The sequence below is a fragment of the Sceloporus undulatus genome, chromosome 1 (assembly GCF_019175285.1).
Source record: "Sceloporus undulatus isolate JIND9_A2432 ecotype Alabama chromosome 1, SceUnd_v1.1, whole genome shotgun sequence".
Classification (NCBI taxonomy): domain Eukaryota; kingdom Metazoa; phylum Chordata; class Lepidosauria; order Squamata; family Phrynosomatidae; genus Sceloporus; species Sceloporus undulatus.
In genome coordinates this window covers 373,574,880-373,593,023 of record NC_056522.1, presented here as the reverse complement: position 1 = coordinate 373,593,023, position 18,144 = coordinate 373,574,880, and the positions used below count along the sequence as shown (strand labels likewise).

Genomic DNA, 18,144 nt, shown 5'->3' with positions numbered 1-18,144 from the left:
TTTTTGCTTGTCTCTCTGTGCTCTTATGAGGGTGTGAAAAAGCATATGGCCAATCTGTCTAAGATCTCTTGACTTTCCTGCTTCTCTGTGCAGTTTTATCCTCTCTACCAACTGAGAATGAATCTTAATAGTTGTACCCAGTGTTTCATTTTCTTTCTGTGGTTTTTTGGTGGTGGTTTCCGAAGAGCAGGAGGTGAGTGATAACGTATACCTTGCTACCTTGGCTATGAGCCAATTAATTAATTCTCAATTAATTGGGAAGCCTGGAAGAATTAACCAGGAGAACTGGTAACAGAGAGTGGGTTTTGCACAGCAAAGAGCAGGTCAGAATTAGACCCTTAGACAGATTCAGGCCTTTATAAGCAAATGAAGGTTAATCAGAATTTATTTTCCTTATAAAGGTTTTCTGCTTATGTAGGTGAAAAGTGTAATGTGTAGCAACCCATCCAACCTATCTAACCCTTCCTTCCCTAACTCCAAACAGGAATAGCTCTGTTGGAAGCTGCTTGTATGAGCTGAAACAATGGTTTTGAAAACTAAAACTTTCTGGAGGTTAGTAAGGATCTTGCTTGGGACACTTACAATTCTGATGAAGATTGCTTCAGAAGCGTGTAATTTCAAAGTTCCTCACAGGACTCAGAAACCTGTGAGGATGTAGCTGGAACAGCTTTGTCTTTCTGGCCTTGCAAGCCATAGCAATTCGTAACTTCCCCTGCCTTCATGGAGCAAAGCAAGCTGGCCAAGCAGGCAAGGATCCTGTTGGCACCAGATCTGAGTGGTGGTGATGAATAAAAGCTGGCAAGGCTGACCTGCTTTCACCTTCCTCCAGCATACATCCCTTTACATGAACAAGGGACCAAAAAGCAAAATGAATGAACATTAAAGGAAGAGTCTTGCTGTGATGCTAATGACTGCGTGAAACCAAGGACAATTTAGTTACCCTTCCCAACAATTTTTGCAAATGAGGACTGTCACAGCATGGTGTCTGTCACTCCCAACTTGCCAATTGAGGGGAAAAAATTAAAGCTGTCCTTAGTTGCCCCCAGCCTATATGCTGCAGTGAATGAGTCTTAATCAGAGGCAAAAAGTTGAGTGTGTTGTAGTTGGTGCATTTCCATTTTCCCTTTGTTGCGAAAGAAGTGGAGCAGAGTGAATCCCAGTCTGTGACAAATATTATGTACAGTAAATGCCAGTGGGGCTTTGGGAAGAAGCTCTGTACTCATGAATAAAGAAACCTCGTTCCTTGACTGCAAAATTCTGCAGTTTTCTCTATAACAAGGGGGACTAGATACTTGGTTCTCCTTCAAAATATGAAAAGCCTAACCCCATAATTCAGATGCTTTTATATAAAGGTTATCATGCTTTGCACTCAGCTGTGCAGTAACAGCTACGTACTGTATATATGTCTGCCAATGTGCCAACTGTAATGCACTTGTTAACAGATCTAGATAGCATGCTGGAATTGTGATTAAATAACACTGGTCACCTTGAGCTCTTAGTCCTGAAGTGGAAAGATGGGTACTGACTCCCTCCCCACCTCAAAATTAGGGTTTCCATAAATCAGGGTTTCCATAACAGTGTTCTGCATAATAAGAATCTGCAGTCCTTCCCTCTATGAGCAGGTAGACACTTTTTAAAAACCATTGAAACCAAGGACCATCAGCGGACTTTGTGACAACTAGTACTCTTAAGTTATGTGCTTTGTGACAAACACTTTCCTCTCTTCTTCATATCTCCATGTTAGGTCAGTGCAAGAGCAAATTGAGCCTGAATTCCTATTGGAAACTAAAATGACTAAACTGAGGTTGTCATCTTTGGGACAATTTTCTTTGCCCCAAATGTCCTCTAGCAACTATAGGGGCACATTTGTCATGTTTTTGAGTCCCCTAGGCCATTGTAGGCCCAGGAGAGGCCTTTTTTAAAATCAGGAAGGGAACGGAAAATGAGTTATAGTTGCTTCCTACTATTAAAGAAAGACCTTTTCTAGACCTAGAATGTTCAAATAAAGTCTAAAAGCATGATGAAAATGCTGCCTATGTGTTATAGAGGATATTTGGGGTGTATTATTTTATTTTATTTTATATTTTGTGGTGAGAGTATGGTCTAACAAGTTCTCCCAGCTGGCTTATGCCTATCCTCTCACAGCTGCCCCTCTGTGGGCTACAGCATACTAGCAAGAACAATTTTTGCTGAACAGAATAAGCATGATAGTTGCTTGTTTCTCCTCCTCCTCTCATGAGATTGGAGTTAACATGTGTGTCTATTATAATCACAGTAATTAATAAAGTGCATGATCTGTTGGATGACCTTGGGCAAGTCACAGTCTCTCGGCCACCGAAGATGGCAATGGCAATCCCCCTTTGAAGAAACTTGCTAAGAAAACCCTGTTATAGGTTTGCTTGAGGGTTACCGTAAGTCAGAAATGACTTGGTAGCAAACAATGCAACACAACACACATAACTTGTCATGGGCATGGGAAACCTCAGGCGCTGGAGATGAATTAGACTTGCCCAGAGTTGTAGTTTGACCCACTAAACTTTCTTAGATGATGCTCTCCCTTCTGCATAATACTTTCATTTGGTGGTTTCCCAGCTTTTGTATGTTTTTCCCCATTCTAAAATGTTGAAATAACACTCATAAGGCTTAGTTGCTGTCGCGAAGACTTTTAGAATAAAATATGCTGATGTTCTTAATCCCATTCTTTTGCCTTTGGCCCAGCCCAACAATGGAAAACTTCTACACCAGAATTCTGCTGAAAGAGGGTTCCCACCTGTATTCTATTGTTTAGTATTTATAATACTTGAGTGCAGAAACTAGATATTTCTGCCCGTGGTCTGCGGTAATCCAACACATCTGGAAGGTGTGAGGTGGGGGAAAGATCTTTCAGTAAAACAGAGCAGATCATTTCTCTCCTTTGGGGGGAAAAAAGGTTCAGCAGTGCCTTTCTTTGGTATGTGAAAAATTCCTATTTTACTGTCATAGTAGTAAGATGGCCACACCTTTCTGAATGTATTCAAGAAAAGACGTCTCCCTTGTTAGAAACTTTACAAGACATATTTAGTGTAAATCTTTCTTTACCATTACCTTTCCTTTTTCCCAAGGAATCTTCTGCTTCAAGTAAAATGAACCAAGATATATAAGATTGTAGAGGCTTTCTGGCAGAAGGGAGAGTGCTGTGTAATCTGGGGCAAAATTAATGAATTTACAATTAGAAATTGTTTAGTCTGAAGAGAAACAAATTTCCTTTAGCCAGCACCGCACAACTGTTTCTTGTTTGCTTCCTCTCTGTTTGATTGTTGTTGTGTTCTGTTAACTCTCTTGGGCAGAAGGTTTGACTTTTTGTTGAATGAACCAATTGTTTTCCTTTTGTGTTGCCCGTCAAGCGAGTCCCCATCTGGTTTGCATCAGACTGTTTTCACAGCCAACAACTGCTGCCTTTTCTATATCCTGACACTTAAGGGCCCCCACGCTATCAAAGCATTGCCGTGAGAGCCTGTCTGGCTGGATCCATGCAGCTGTGCCACAGCAGCTTGAAGCTATTAGCCAAATAATGGCAACTTAGAACTTGAATCGGCCCTTATTCCCATTGGTGTCATGTAAGTACAGTGAACAATGCAATAATACTGCACCCTCCAACTGAGTTTTGGGGAACCCCTCCCTTTTCCACTTACAGTTTTCATCCCTTCTTTTAAAAGTTTTTTTTCCCCCATTTACAACAGTTTCCTGTACCCAAGAGTACCAGTTTTTTCCTAAAGAGTGAAACATGCATCTGTCTGTGTATGCACAAACAGAAAAAACATTAGCTCAGTTTCCTGTAGCATTGTTCAAGGTAGGAGCTGCAATGCCACAAGTGAGTGTATGTATGTATGTATGTATATAAAGCTTGCTTGTTTGAACTATAATAATATTAAATAAATAATAAAAACTTTATTTATATACCGCTTTTCCGCAGCGATCAAAGCGGTTCACAGTAGTATCAAATATACATAACTATGATTTTCTTTTTATTATGAGAGTCCTAGTGGAAGCAAGGGTGCATTTGTATTTAGTAAATAGAGTTCATGGGGAAATTTCAGGAATTGTTTGCAGAACCTGGCTTTACATTGTCCAGTGTGCTTTCTGAGTGGAGAATTCTTAACCTAGTGCTGAATTGTAATCCCGGATGGTATAGTGGTTTGAGCATTGGACTATAACTCCGGAGTCCAGGGTTCGAATCCCAGCTTGGCCATGTAAACACACTGGGTGACCTTGGGCAAAACACAGTCTCTCAGCCTCATAGGAAGAGCCTCACTTTTGGAAAAAATCTTCCTAGGAAATCCCTTTGATAGGTTCACCTTGGGGTAGTAATAAGTTGGAAACAACTTGAAGGCACACAACAACAAGAAACCTCAGGGGTAGGCAATGGTAATGGGTCTGAGAGCTACCGTAGTTTTGTACCTTTGCAAACCCTATGTGTTATATGTAGAACTGCAAAACAGCAACAAAATGGAAATAGTTGGATGTCCACTTCTGCTTAAGTGGGGATTGGGCTCCTGGTTGCTTCCCCCTCCCCCATTAAAAGCAGCCTAGCTGTGAAAACAGTCTTTAGCCCCATGCAGTCCCAGACTTGCATGTGTGGTTAGATGGTGGTTATGAATGCCTTGGAAATCGCAGCTGGTCGGGGAGAGGGACTTATAAGAATGTCATAAGTGCCATGTTGCATCAGATGAATGATCTGGCTCATCCTGAATTCTGTTCACATAGTGGCCAACCATTTGCTCATGGGAAGCTGTTCAGCAGCAGCCTCCATCTTGCACTAAATAAACAAACAAATATTTAAATATTTATGTCTTGTCCTACATCAGAAGCTCTCAGGGTAATGTAAAATAAAATTGTTGATGTCATTTACACAAACTAAAAACATGTTACACAGATTAAAACAAGACAAATTAAAACCAGTTAACTCGGCTTTAAAAATCAATGCCACGAACACATGTGGATCTGTATCAAAACATATAAGTTCAAAGGCTTCAGTAAAAAGCCACATTTTTATTTGGCACCAGAATGATACCAGTGTTGGCACCAGGCAGGCCTCTCTGGGGAGGCTATTCCACAGACGGGATGCTGTAGCAGAAAAAAAATCCCTTCTGCATCCCCTCATTGTGTGTTGCCTCTACTGGGGGATCCACAAGGGAGTGCCCCACCTGCAGATTGTCCTGCTACCAAGTTCTTATGTATCTATCTGCCTGTGCTAGGGTTTGAGATCTGGAGTCCTAGAAGGTAACTTTTCCAAATTTTATTCAGCTATTTAGTCCTACCATGATCCAATAAAGACTGCAGTTGCAGGTTCCTTTGAGGAAGAAGATGAATCTTACATGCATGTGCATATATTTACCTTTAACTGTGGGATCCTTGAGGCTCTTCCCATCCTTGACTATCTCAACTGACTATGCCCACAGAAAACTAGATTTTCACCAGGTTCTGTATTGTCAGTGATAATCCAAGTGATGATCCCTAGTCTTGGTCCCTGAGACATTGGCAGTCATTCCTTCACAAATTTCTATGAGAGGAAGAAACAGTTGTTCCTAACAGCCACAGATTTAGTACCAGTCTCTGGCATATTAGAAAACAATAATTGCCAGTCCTACTTCAGATAGCCTATGAAGACTGCTCTCGAGCTTCTGATAAAATTGAGAGATCCTTCTTTCTCTTACAAACACGACTCCAAGCTGCTTTTACTTCTTGTTATTTACCATCATCGGTTATGACAGACTGCAGTCTTGGTTAGTTGGAGGATTCACTTGGTTGGAGGTCTCTCATTCATAAGATCATAAGAATTGAAGCTGACTTGATGACAAAGTCTTGGTTACATATTCTCCTGGTCCTCTTCTCCTGGGTGGCAGGGAGACATCTGTCTGTTGCCTGTCACCTTGACCAAACTCATCTCTGCTACATTTCTCCTCCTTCCTGGTATAAATATGTTTTCTGGATCCCAAGGCTTCCATTGGGATCTTTCTTCCAACCACTTTCACAGAATCGATAATATCTCTAACATACTTAGTGTGTAGAGAGATCTTGTAGCATCTTTGAGATTATGTCCCAGTACAGACGGGCGAAAAGTGCTGGTCTGTGGGCAGGGTGAGGGCTGAGCGTCTCCACACTCACAACCCTCCCTGCGCTGTCCAGGTGCCATCTTTGTTCACAGGTGTGCGCCTTGATAATCCCTTTGATGCAGTGCCCAAACAGGACTGCGCCAAAGGGGCATGATCAAGCCGCCTAGGCCCAAAAAGGAGCCAGAAAAACTCATTCCTTTTTGTGATCTGTGGAGGCCAGATCGGTGCCAGGGTGTGTGTTTGCTGTGGCACCGATCCAGGGCAGAAAGGGGCAGCATCTCACCACCCCTTCCTGCCTGTTTGTAGAGGGCCTAACTAAAGAAAGAAGTTGGCAGCATGAGCTTTCCTAGACTTAGGTCTACTTCCATTTAAGGAACTAGACTTAAGTTTATGAAAGCTCATGCTGCCAACTTCTTTCTTTAGTTTCAAAAGTGCTACAAGATCTCTCTACATATTGATTCTACAGACTAGCACGGCTATATCTTTGAATTCTAACATACTTAGTAACTAGAATTCAGATACATAGCTGTATTAGTCTGGGATATCAGTATGCGAAGGGATCTTGTAGCACCTTTGAGACTAACTGTGCAAAAGAAGTTGTAGCATAACCTCTCGTAGACTTGGTCTACCTGCTCAGATGGAAGTCACGTGCATCTGAGGAAGTAGACCAAATCTACAGCAGCTTATGCTAACAACTTTTTTCACACAGTTTCAAAGGTGCTACAAGATCCCTTTACATACTTAGTTACTGTTGATTTGGGTGGAGGGAAAGGAAATTTTCTTTCTGATTTTAGGAAGGGATGATTGATTTGGTGTTGTTAACTGCCTTTAAGTTGACTTTCACTTATGGCGACCTTATGAATGAGAGATCTCCAAGTCAACGTGTCAACAGCCCTGCTCAGGTCTTGCAGACTCAGGGCTATGGCTTCCTCGAATGAGTTTATCCATCTGGAATGCAGTCTTCTTCTTTTCCTACTTCCCTCCACCTTACCAAGCATCATCAACAACTGGCTTACATTTTTTTTCTTTTGATCTAGCCTTGGATTTTTGGCTAAGGTTTTTGCCTCAAGTTTTTGGTCTCAGCATTCATAAAGCCTTTAATATTCAAAAAAGTTTTTAAATTACATAGAACAAGGTCGAACTGCCATTATGCTTTCCAGAGACCAATGATTTGTTGCCAGTAACTCTTACTGTACTCTGTAATGCATAGAAGATGAGTTTTTTGTGTGTGTGTTCCCCTTAATCCTGGGCTGAGTTTTTATGTAGTTCTGAAAAATAGCATGAGTGCAGGCATAGTGCTAAACCTGCCAATATGCCATCCAATGTGAAAATGGAAAGCCCGTCATTTACTAACACTCTGTCAACGTTGTTTGCTCCTGACACTTTTTGCAATTAGGATTTAGAAACAATTTGACTATCTAAAGTAGCTTCTCTCTGTTGTTCTAATATAGGACTTTCTCGCAGGCAGATTTGCATTCACTTGGTCACACAAGGTCTAGCGTGTGTGATTTTTATCAGACATTGTCCGCATGGTGTCAAGTGTATCATTTTCAAATTAAAAGAAAGGAAAAATGCTGGCATTCTCGACAAGCAACGCACCCCTCTGGGGAATAGATTGTCAAGAAAGCCCTGTGATAGGTTCACCTAACAGTGTCCTTAAGTTGGGAATGACTTGAAGGCACACAACTGCAACACATCAGCCAACTCATGTGATTCTGCTGGTTTTATTGATGATTTGTAGATTTTTTTTCATCTTCACTGTCTTACTGTGCATTTTCTTTTTCCTTTTTCCAGTGCATTGTTTGCTAATAATGAAGTAATTGTAAGCCACTTAGAAACTGCTTAGGCAGTATGAGCGGTATATAAATGAAGTTGCTATTGCTAAGCTGCTATTTATTTTAAGCAGAGCTGAAAAGGAACAAGTTGCAAGCAGTGCAGTTATTTGTAACAACAGTTGGCCCTCTGTAGCCACAGATTCTGCATCCATGAATTCAACCATCAATGGCTTAGAAATATTTTTTTAATTTTTTTTTTCCAAAAAGACGATCTTGGTTTTGTCATTTTAAATAAGGAACTCCATGTTACTCTGCCATTGTATATAATGGGACTTGAGCATCCATGTATTTGGTATCAATGGCGAGTACTGAAACTAAAACCCAGTGGATAATAAAGGTCCACTGTAGTTATTTTTCAGATGAAAGTGACAAAGTTGCAAAACAAAAGTGTCAAGCAAGATTGAAGTTAACTTAGTTCAGGAGTAGGCAACCTTTTTGAGCCAGGGGCAGAGTTGCTGTCCCTCAGACAACTGGGGGGCCGAACTCAAAATGGCGACCGGAGCGGCGCGGAAGCTGCAGCGGGGGCGGCAATCGGTGGCAGGACCAGGCTGGGGCCCTGTCCCAAGGCCTTGCCGGGCCGGATCCAGCCTGCAGGCCGTAGGTTGCTAAGCTATGACTTAGTTGATATAGTGAATAATAGTACCTATTATAGAAAACATTCAGGGGTAGCTGTGTTTCTTTCAAATTTTACTTTTAAAGGTGAACATTTCAAGTTTTATGCCATTCTGTTATCAGTCTGTATTGAGGTCCGGAAGGAGGACATAACTCACTAGTAAACAAGGGCCCGTGTTGTATAACAATTCCTGGTTCAGCAATGGAAACCCACTGAGTAACCTTTGAAAAGTCATACTCTCTCAGCCTCAAAGGAGGGCAGGGGCAAACCCCCTCTGAAGAAATGTGCCAAGAAAACCTTATGGATAGGTTCACCTTACGTTTGCCATAAGTCAGAAATGACTTGAAGGCACACAAAAAAACCCAGCAACAACAGCAGGAGCAGCAACAAATCTGTTGGACAGAATCAGCCTTTGATGAAGTTTCACTAGTACAACCTCACAGGTTTACCACACATGAATTGTTTGGAAACTAGTGTGTATGGATGAATACTTGAAGAGTGTTTTTTTAAAAAATTAGTAGTGCTTCCTTCATCAGCTAAATTGGCAGATCTTTGGGAATGCGTATTCTTAAGACCTTTGCCAGATATACAGCATAGGACCAAAGGCCCTAGTTCCAGGCAAAATTTTGAAAAGTTATCCTTTTTTGGTATATATCTCCCAGAATAACCCAACCATCATGACCATGTTGCCTTGCCCAGGGGATTCCAGGGATTGTTTTTATTTGTTTATATTTATTTATATTGAATTATTTTAATAAATACAAATAGTGTTACACATAACTTGTGCCACGTCCCCCCCCCCCGGTTTAATAGATATTAAAATCAGTATTTGTTTACATTCAAAAATCTTCATTCGATATGCGGGGTATGGATTTAATTACATTATTAGCTTCATTGTACTCTGTACTCTCTTTAACCTTCACAAGCAAAATTTGCCAATCCAAATTCCAAGCTCTTTCCCTACATTTTCTAGTATACTGGGATTTTAAATTTTTTTTATTTTGATTCTGGGGATTGTAATCCAAGCAAAGGCAGTTTTTTCTAGCTTTAGGTTCGAGTTAGGTTCAGGGCAGCGCAGATTAGGAAAAGACATTGGCCTCAGGCCTTGGATTAGGGAGTAGTAATTGGACTCTGCATGGTATTTTTCATGTATGTATATTGATAATGGTGAGCCTGAACGTTGCTGAATGTTTTTAGATATTAAGTGACTTCCTTTTTCCATTCTTAACATTCTGAAAACATTTGCTGTAAGCGTAATTTCAGGGGATGCAACAATGTCATTTCAAAGCATCTTTTTCTCTCTTAAGCTAGCAACAGGTAATATGAATTCCTCTTTCCTCTCAGCCTTTATAATTCTGTTCCTCTCCCAGACAGCAGGAGAATGCAAGCATTGCAAATGGGGGGAAAACAGGATATTCTACCATTCCACAATCCATCTGCTCTGAAAATTTTCTCCCTTGATGAGATAAATATTCTGGAAGGAATCGTGCCAGTCCTATTACCATTTGTGTTCATGGACCACCCCCGGGATTCTTGTTCCACCATTCTTGCATAGCTAAATGATAACTTATTTAAGTTCTCCTATCTTACAGTTTTCTTTGTCAAGAAGGAATTGTTGAAGTGTTTAAGAAGTGATCCCAAACTGTAATGCTAAAAGCATTCCTCAGATTATTTTTACCTAAGTAGATTCCCTGTCCATGTACATTTGACTTCTTTGTCAAAATTGGACCCTCTAAATTAGGGTGTTTATTGCCTTAATCTTAACTTGCCTTCCTAGGCCAAGGACAAATTCTTCAAGTAGCTCAAAGGGCAATAAAGATAAAGATAGTCACTGGATTCTGTTGGGCAGTATGTTAGCTCAGAGCTTAGAAAGCTCCCAGAAATAATTATTCACAGGGCCACTCTTCTGTCTTCTTCTATCTTTTTTATATTTTAATGGGACAGTTTATCATTCTGATTTTTCTAACAATACAGGAAAGAGGACTTTTTCCTTATTTGGAAAAGGATTAATGACAACAGCTGGAAAGGTTTTTTTTAAAAAGAAAAAAGAAAAAAGCCTTAAATGTAGAGGTGGGCGACCAAAATGGTGAAGGATCTGGAAATGATGCCTTATGAGGAGAGACTTAGGGAGCTGGGTATGTTTAACTTGGAGAAGAGAAGGTTAAGAGTGATAGCCCTGTTTAAATATTTGAAGGGATGTCATATTGAAGATGGAGCAAACTTATTTTCTGCAGTTCCAGGGACTAGGACACAGAGCAATGGAGTCAAACTGTAGGAAATGAGATTCCACCTCAACATTAGGAAGAACTTTCTGACCGTAAGAGCTGTTTGACAGTGGAAGATGCTGACTTGGAGGGTTTTGGGATCTCTTTCGTTGGAAGGTTTTCAACAGAGGCTGGATGGCCATGATTCATAACTTTTGACATTTTTCTATTATTGGTCAAGCTATGATTCTATGATTCTAAGATCTTTTTATTTGCTTATACCTTAATAACATGTTGAGAGCCAGCATGGTGTAGTGGTTTGAGTGTTGCACAATGACTCTGAAGACCAGGGGTCAAACACCCACTTGAATATGGAAACCAATTAGGTGACCTTGGGCAAGTCACACTCTCTCAGCCTCAGAGAATGCCAATGGCAAACCCCCTCTGGGAAAAAAAACTTTCAAGAAAACCCTGAGATAGGTTCACCTGAGGGTCTCTGTAAGTCAGAAATGACATGAAGGCGCACAACTGCAACACGTCAGCCAGCCTTTGGGATTCTGCTGGTTTTATTGATGATTTCTAGATTTTTTTTCATCTTCACTGTCTTGCTGTGCATTTTCTTTTTTTATGGTCCTTTGCTCACCTTTATCCTGTTTTACTTGGTTGATTTTGTTTTTCTTATAAATTACCCTATGAGCATATGACTGGAGGGCCCACATTTAAATGATTAAACAAACAAGATAGGATAAAACGAGAGAGATGTTCTTAATCCCTTTATTTTCACACACTTGAATGCTCCTGGAAGTGTTTTGTTTTTTTTACCATACTGTGGATTTACTGTTAAATCCCAGACAAAGAATGCAAAGCACAGCACTGGAGAATTGCAGCTGGAGATATTAATTCAGTGCAATAATTTGGGTGTGTACATGAGCGAGCAAGTAAGAAAACGTATGTTTTGCTTGGCTGCTTTTATTGCAAGGCCAGAACTTCTATTTAAAAAAAAAAAACTGAAAGAAACCTATGCCAGTTTCCTGGCAAGCATGGATTTGACCACAGATGAAAGAGCTGGGATTGAAGTTAAAACACATCTTCTTGTTTGCATAGTTTCAGCCCAAGCCTGAGCAGTAAGTGTTAGCTTCACTGCTATCTCCTTTCACTCCCATAAAAATAGTGTATACAAATGCCATCATCATCTTTGTGTTTTGTTTTGTTTTGTTTCCTTCAGAGCCTTCCCTTATATAGCACTTTTATATAAAACATTGCTGAACATAAGCTACAAATATTTCCAATGAAAAGATAAAAGCTTCATATCCAAAGCCAAGGAAACGGTATGGGAAAGGAACTGTAAACAGTCATTGAAAATGAATTCACCCAGCATTCAAGCATCTCTGGGTTCAAGGTTCGTTGTTTTGTTCTATTTTCACGACAGTGGAAATTTCTGTTGATGGGAAACAATTTTTTTAAAAAGAGAAGAGTAAAAATGCTTTAACTAAATAATTTCTATATAATCAGGGGATGGGATGCCTCCCAGCATTCTCTCCTGGTGTGGGGTAGAGGACATGAAGTCAAATGATTCTGAAGCCCTGAGGGTTGATGGAGAAAGCCTCCATCCAGACAATATGAGACAAACCAAAGTCATATTGGATTACTCTCTGGTATGGAGAGTAAGGAGTGTTCATAGAATCATAGAGTTGGAAGAGACCCCAAAGTCCAACTCCTGCCATGCAGGTATTTACAATCAAAGCACCCCTGACAGATGGCCATCCAGCTCCAAAGAAGAAGACTCCACTACTATCCAAGGAAGTGAGTTCCACTGTCAGACAGCTCTTACTGTCAGGAAGTTCCTCCTAATATTGAGGTGGAGTCTCTTTTTCTGTAGCTTGCATCCATTGTTCCGGGTCCTATTCTCTGGAGCAGCAGAAAACAAGCTTGCCATTGTATTTCCCATCACTGTATATGGGCATGAGAACTGGACAATGCAGAAAGCTGATAGAAAGAAAATCAACTCATTTGAGATGGGATGGTGGAGAATTGTTCTGTGAACACCGTGGGCAGCCAAAAAGACATACAAATAGATACAAGAACAAAGTGGAGCTGACTTTCCCCTAGAAGCCAAGATGACTGAATTGAGGCTGTTATACTTTGGTCATGTCATGAGAAGGCATGACTCACTAGAACAGGCAACAGTGCTTGGAAAGATAGAGGCCGGTAGAAAGAGAAGAAGACCGCATCCAGGTGGGTGCACACAGTCAGAGGCCATAGCCCTAAGTCTGCAGGAAGTGAGTAGGTTTGTCGAGGACAAGGAGTCCTGAAGAGGCCTCATTCACAAGGTTGCCACAGGCTGAAGTTGACTTGAGGGCAGTTAACAACAATGGATTCACTCTCTCTCTCTTTGAACACTTGAGTTTTCCATAGACAGTTGGTTTGGGAGGATGCCATGGACTTTTCTTGCTTGGTCATTCAGAGAACATGTCTTCTTAGCCCAATCTTCACCCAACCTGGTGCCTTCTAAATGAGTTAGACTAAAACCTCATCATTTTCCATGAGATGCTCAGTGGAGATGGTAATCAGGAACTTTTGGAGAGCCCCAAGTTGATTGCTGTAGCTGATACTTTCAGTAATCAGTTCTGACTTGGTGCCTGTTTACATCACTGCGGTGAATCAAGTCCTAGTCTCAAATAAAGTTTATTTGAGAGGGAGGTAAAAATACTGCTTTACTTTCATGATGCTGTTTATAACTCTGTTACTCTCTGTGATGATTTTTGCAATCTTTTAACAGTCTTCTTGAGTTTTCACTATTTTCAATATCTTACAATTATCTTTTTTTTAGATCATTTATTAAATAAATAGCTCAGACCCCAGCACAAAGCCTTGAGGTGTATCATTTCTTAAAACAAAACTTACTTCCTACACTCTGTTTTCTCTACCTAAATGGTTAAGCCATAAGCACAGCCATCTTCTCAGCCTATTGTTTTAATAGTAGTCCTCCTCCTTCACAGCATTGTAGCATGATCTGTGAAGGAGAATTGGAAACTTCTCACTTATTGACAGTTCTTTCCAGTACTGTCCCAGATGCTTGTGAGTAATTTTGAAAGTGCTGGCGCATAGCCCAGTAGACAGTCTCTCAGCAATCTGCCGTAAAAGCAGCTGAGGTGCAGACCTTTTCACACCATTAAATTCTTCACATTATCATAAATGTGTTTCAGGTCTTGCATGTAAATTCCAAGAAGGCTTTTAGCCACTGTTTTTGAAAAAACATCTTGTAGGCACTTAGAGAGAATGTTTATTAAAGTTATTGGCAGAAGAGCTTCCAGGGACAGAGAATACAGGATTAGATTTGAAAATAATTTTCATCAGATGTTAGATCTAAAGGACTATATGCGATTTGAAGGTTATTGATTCTTCTCCTAGAGATGAATTTGTGTCAGCCCGTCCACAGTGAACCAAGCCCAAAAGCATACGTGAGAATGAGCCCCAAGTGACTTGGTCAACCAGTGTCATAATGAACAAGTACTTCTCTGTAGTTTGGTTTTGTTTAACAGCAGTACATGAGTTCACTGTGGGAGCCTGAGTGGCCTTTGGCAGATTGTGTAACTCCCAGGTCCTCTCAAAGTTATGGTGGTTGGGGGACTATGGGAGTTGTTGTCCCCTTCAAAATGACATTTCCAAGCTATATGTCTTGGACCATGAGCCAGCTGATCATCCCAGCTCGGCCATGGAAACCCACTGGGTGATCTTGGGCAAGCCATACTCTCTCAGCCTCAGTGGATGGCAATGGCAAACCCTCTCTGAACTACTCTTGCCAAGAAAACCCCATATGTTGTGTTCACCTTAGGGGCGCCATAAGTCAGAAATGACTTGAAGACACACAACAACAACAAGTCAGGGACCAGTCAGTAACTCTAGCCAACCTTCTTCATAGGGTGGTTGAAGGCATTCAGAAAGGAAACTATGGCACAGTACAGACTGCCGAGAAACGGCAATCTGCTGGTGCCTGTTTTTACTCCGAAAGAACGCTTCAGCCCCCAAACCGCGTGCCGTCACTTTGGAGTAAAAGGAACCCGAAAAAAATGGTTCTTTTTGCGCCACCAATGGCGCACTTGTGACATAACTGGCATGGCACGACATGTGGACCCTATGCTTCCGTTACATCATAATGGCGGCTCCCGTGTACACGGGGTGCCACCATTGTAGCGCCACCAGTCCGTGCTAGGGTCAGGGACTGTGCGGTTGCCGCGCAGTCTCTAACCCTAGTTGCGCTGCCGCCACCACGCCATAAAGGGCCCATCTGTCCCGGGCCCCAATATACTTTTTGAGCTCCTTGCAGAAGATGTGGGATAAAAATGCAGCTACATGACAGCTTCTCTCCCAGCCTCACCATTCCGTATTGTCCTTAGCACAAGAAAAACGATATCTCTTTGCTTCTGTGTTCTCCGTTTTTGGTTGTTTCCCATGTCATATTTTAAATTGTAAGCTCTTTGGAGCAGAGGTATCCTGGGATATCTTGGATTAATGGTGGTGGTGATCATGATGATAATAGTAGTAATACTACTAGTAGTAATAGCACTACTACTACTACTGTTACTAATAAAGGATACATTTGGCATATTGGTCCCTGTGGAAGGGAAAGTTCTTGTGCTATGTTGTTATAAAACCCAGTGAGATGATAGCCCAAAAAACCCACAAAAAACTATGCAGCCATGTTCTGGAAGAGTTTCTTCCTGACGTTTCACCAGCATCTGTGGCTGGCATCTTGTGTTTTTAACTGATGTAATGTGTTCATCTGTTGTATTTCAATCTGTTGTTCCCTACCTCACTCCATAGGAAGAGGTAGGCAAGAAATAAATTAACAACAACAACAATATCTGTTCCTTGATTCTGAGCTGCCCAGGGACAAAGATTAATCCTATAAAAAACACCATGCACAGTAACAGTGCCATAGAAATAATAGTAATAAGACTGGCTTTAACACCACAATAACATTATTTAGTTTAAAAACTTAAAATGGAATTGACTGTATGGAGCAATTTTATTTTTTCTTATAAAGTGGTTAGAAAGTGACTTGCCTTTTATTATGCTTGAAGAAGCTATCTTTCCATGCTCAGAAGCAGAAGCTGGACTTTTGCCAAGCAGCCCACACTGGTTCTGTGGTTGGGATGGGTGTGTCTGACAGCTGCCCTGCAGCTGTGGAGACAGAGCTGAGACTGAACATCCCACGAGTGCATTCTTTGCAGGACTTTTGCATTTGGGCTGAATCTTTGCAGGGAACTAAAAGGGAAAGTGGGTTGGGGGAGTTGGTAAAAATAAAGATTAATGATGGCCATGGGAGACCATTTTTTCCATGACTACAGCCATGGCCTCTTGGAGGATAAAAGTAGGCCATTCTGAATGCTAGAAATGTCCAATTTTGCCATGAATTTTGGAAGATTCCTGGAAATAATTTCTAAATCTTACAGTTGTAATTAGTAGCTTTAGCATAGTAATCTAAATATTGAATTTAGCATAGTAAGCCAAATATTGAATTGTCCTTTTTGAGTACAAATCCTACAGTGGATATTGAGTTTCCAGTTGAAGTCTATATTCTTTGACTCCAGTGAAGGTCTTCTGTCTCTGTGTACATATTCTCTAAGGAAGCAGTCATCAGGCTTCCCACTTGCTTTGCTAATCTCACCCAGTGTTCAGATAACAGATAAGAACATATATCTTCAGTGTCAGATAATCTCCCCAGAGTTCTAAACGTCTATAGATGCAAAATAGGTCATCTTGATGCTAAGTGAACAGACATCTTCTTTTGACTCCTTAAGCTAGCCTGAATTGTATCATATAAAATTAGAGTTGTGGGGTGTATATGACTAGATGTTCTTGTATCCCAAGGAAAAGAGTCGGAGGCTAGCTGTGTAGGGAATAAATAAATGAGTGCACTCAGTCACACAACATTCCACCTACAATCTGATGAAGCCTGGTCCCGACACAGGTTTAGCACCTCTATGAAAGCTAAAGCCTCACATGGTTTGGGTCCAGGCTACCTTCAGGATCACCTTTTCTCCTATAATCCACCCTGTACATTCAGGTCCTCTGGGGGACAATTACTCCAGTCAGCCAGGACTAGGTTAGCAACTGTCAGCCACAGGACTCATTCTTTAGCTGCCCCTAAATTGTGGGAAAACTGCCAAGAGAGATTTGACCATTTGAATATGCTGTCCAAATTTAAAACAGCATTGAAGACCAATCTCTTCCAGCAGGCCTATCCAGATGATTTTTGAACTGAAATGATGGTTTTTTAAATATGGTTTGTTTTAATATGAATGGATCTTGTTTGTTCTTTTAAATTGATGTTTGCTTTTAACTGATGTTGTGTATTTGTTAGTCTGCCATTCTCCGTCTCAGTCCATGGGGAGAGGAGGGTAAGAAATTGTTGTTGTTGTTGTTGTTACAGTCAGCCCTCCATATCCAAGACTATTTATCCACGGATTTAAGCATCTATGGCTTGAAAATATATTTAAAATACATAAATTCCAAAAAGCAAACCTTGATTTTACCATTTTATAAAAGGGAGGCCATTCCACTATGCCATTGTATTTAATGAGATTTGAGCATCCAGAGATTTTGGTGTCCATGTGGAGTCCTGGAACCAAACTCCAGCAGATTCCAAGGGTCCACTGTATTATTAAACCTAAGTTGCTGGGGGACTGCAAAGAGATGTCCAGGCCTGTTTTCTAGCTTCTTAACATAATATTGGTAGCACACTTGTTCATTCTATGATTTTTCTCTTTCTTTTCTTGTTGGTACTCTAGATTACTGTATAACCCAAACAAATGTCATTTTTCCTTTTATGCAGATTTCCCAGGAAATACTAATCATGCTCAGTTTGAACCCAGTGGATATTTTGCATCATTACTTCCAGGTAAGTTTTGCATTCCCCTAAGGAAATATGTTGTCCTAATCTGAAGATTTTAGACCTCATTTCTACTAGTGTTGCCCTCTATCACTAGCTAAAGGAGGGAGACTAACCAAGCCAATGAGGAAGTTGCTAATAGGCTAAAGTGGGCTAGATGATACTCCCTGGCTTCTCTGAAGGTCCAACTCACTGGGAATGCCTAATCTGATCTGACGCTGAACAAGGTGAAGCCATAAAGAACTGGGAAGATCAGATGCTCTGGGGAGAGTCTCTGTTTCTGTTTGGAGTGGATGGGCTCAAAAAGTTAATCCAAGAAGCATTACCACAACAGGTGCTGCTAGATCCATCTCTACTCCGAAAGGGACAGGAAGCTATTTTGCCTAAGTGTAATAACTGCACTCTTTTTGGAGAAAATGAACCTCACCAATTGTCATTCATTACTTTGTAACTTCTCAAGGGGACTTGTTTTAATTAGCTTTGCATGAAACTTCCCTTTCAAGAT

General features: G+C 40.9%; 1 protein-coding gene across 2 annotated transcripts in view; it reads left to right on the top strand.

Annotated features, from left to right (window-relative positions):
- Positions 1–18,144, top strand: part of KIAA0586 (KIAA0586 ortholog) — a 104,048-nt gene that overhangs the window by 75,025 nt on the left and 10,879 nt on the right. For both annotated transcript variants that reach the window (XM_042452994.1, XM_042453003.1), the window contains one exon: positions 17,583–17,648. In XM_042452994.1, the coding sequence (XP_042308928.1) occupies positions 17,583–17,648 (66 nt within the window). The remainder of the gene's footprint in view (positions 1–17,582; positions 17,649–18,144) is intronic.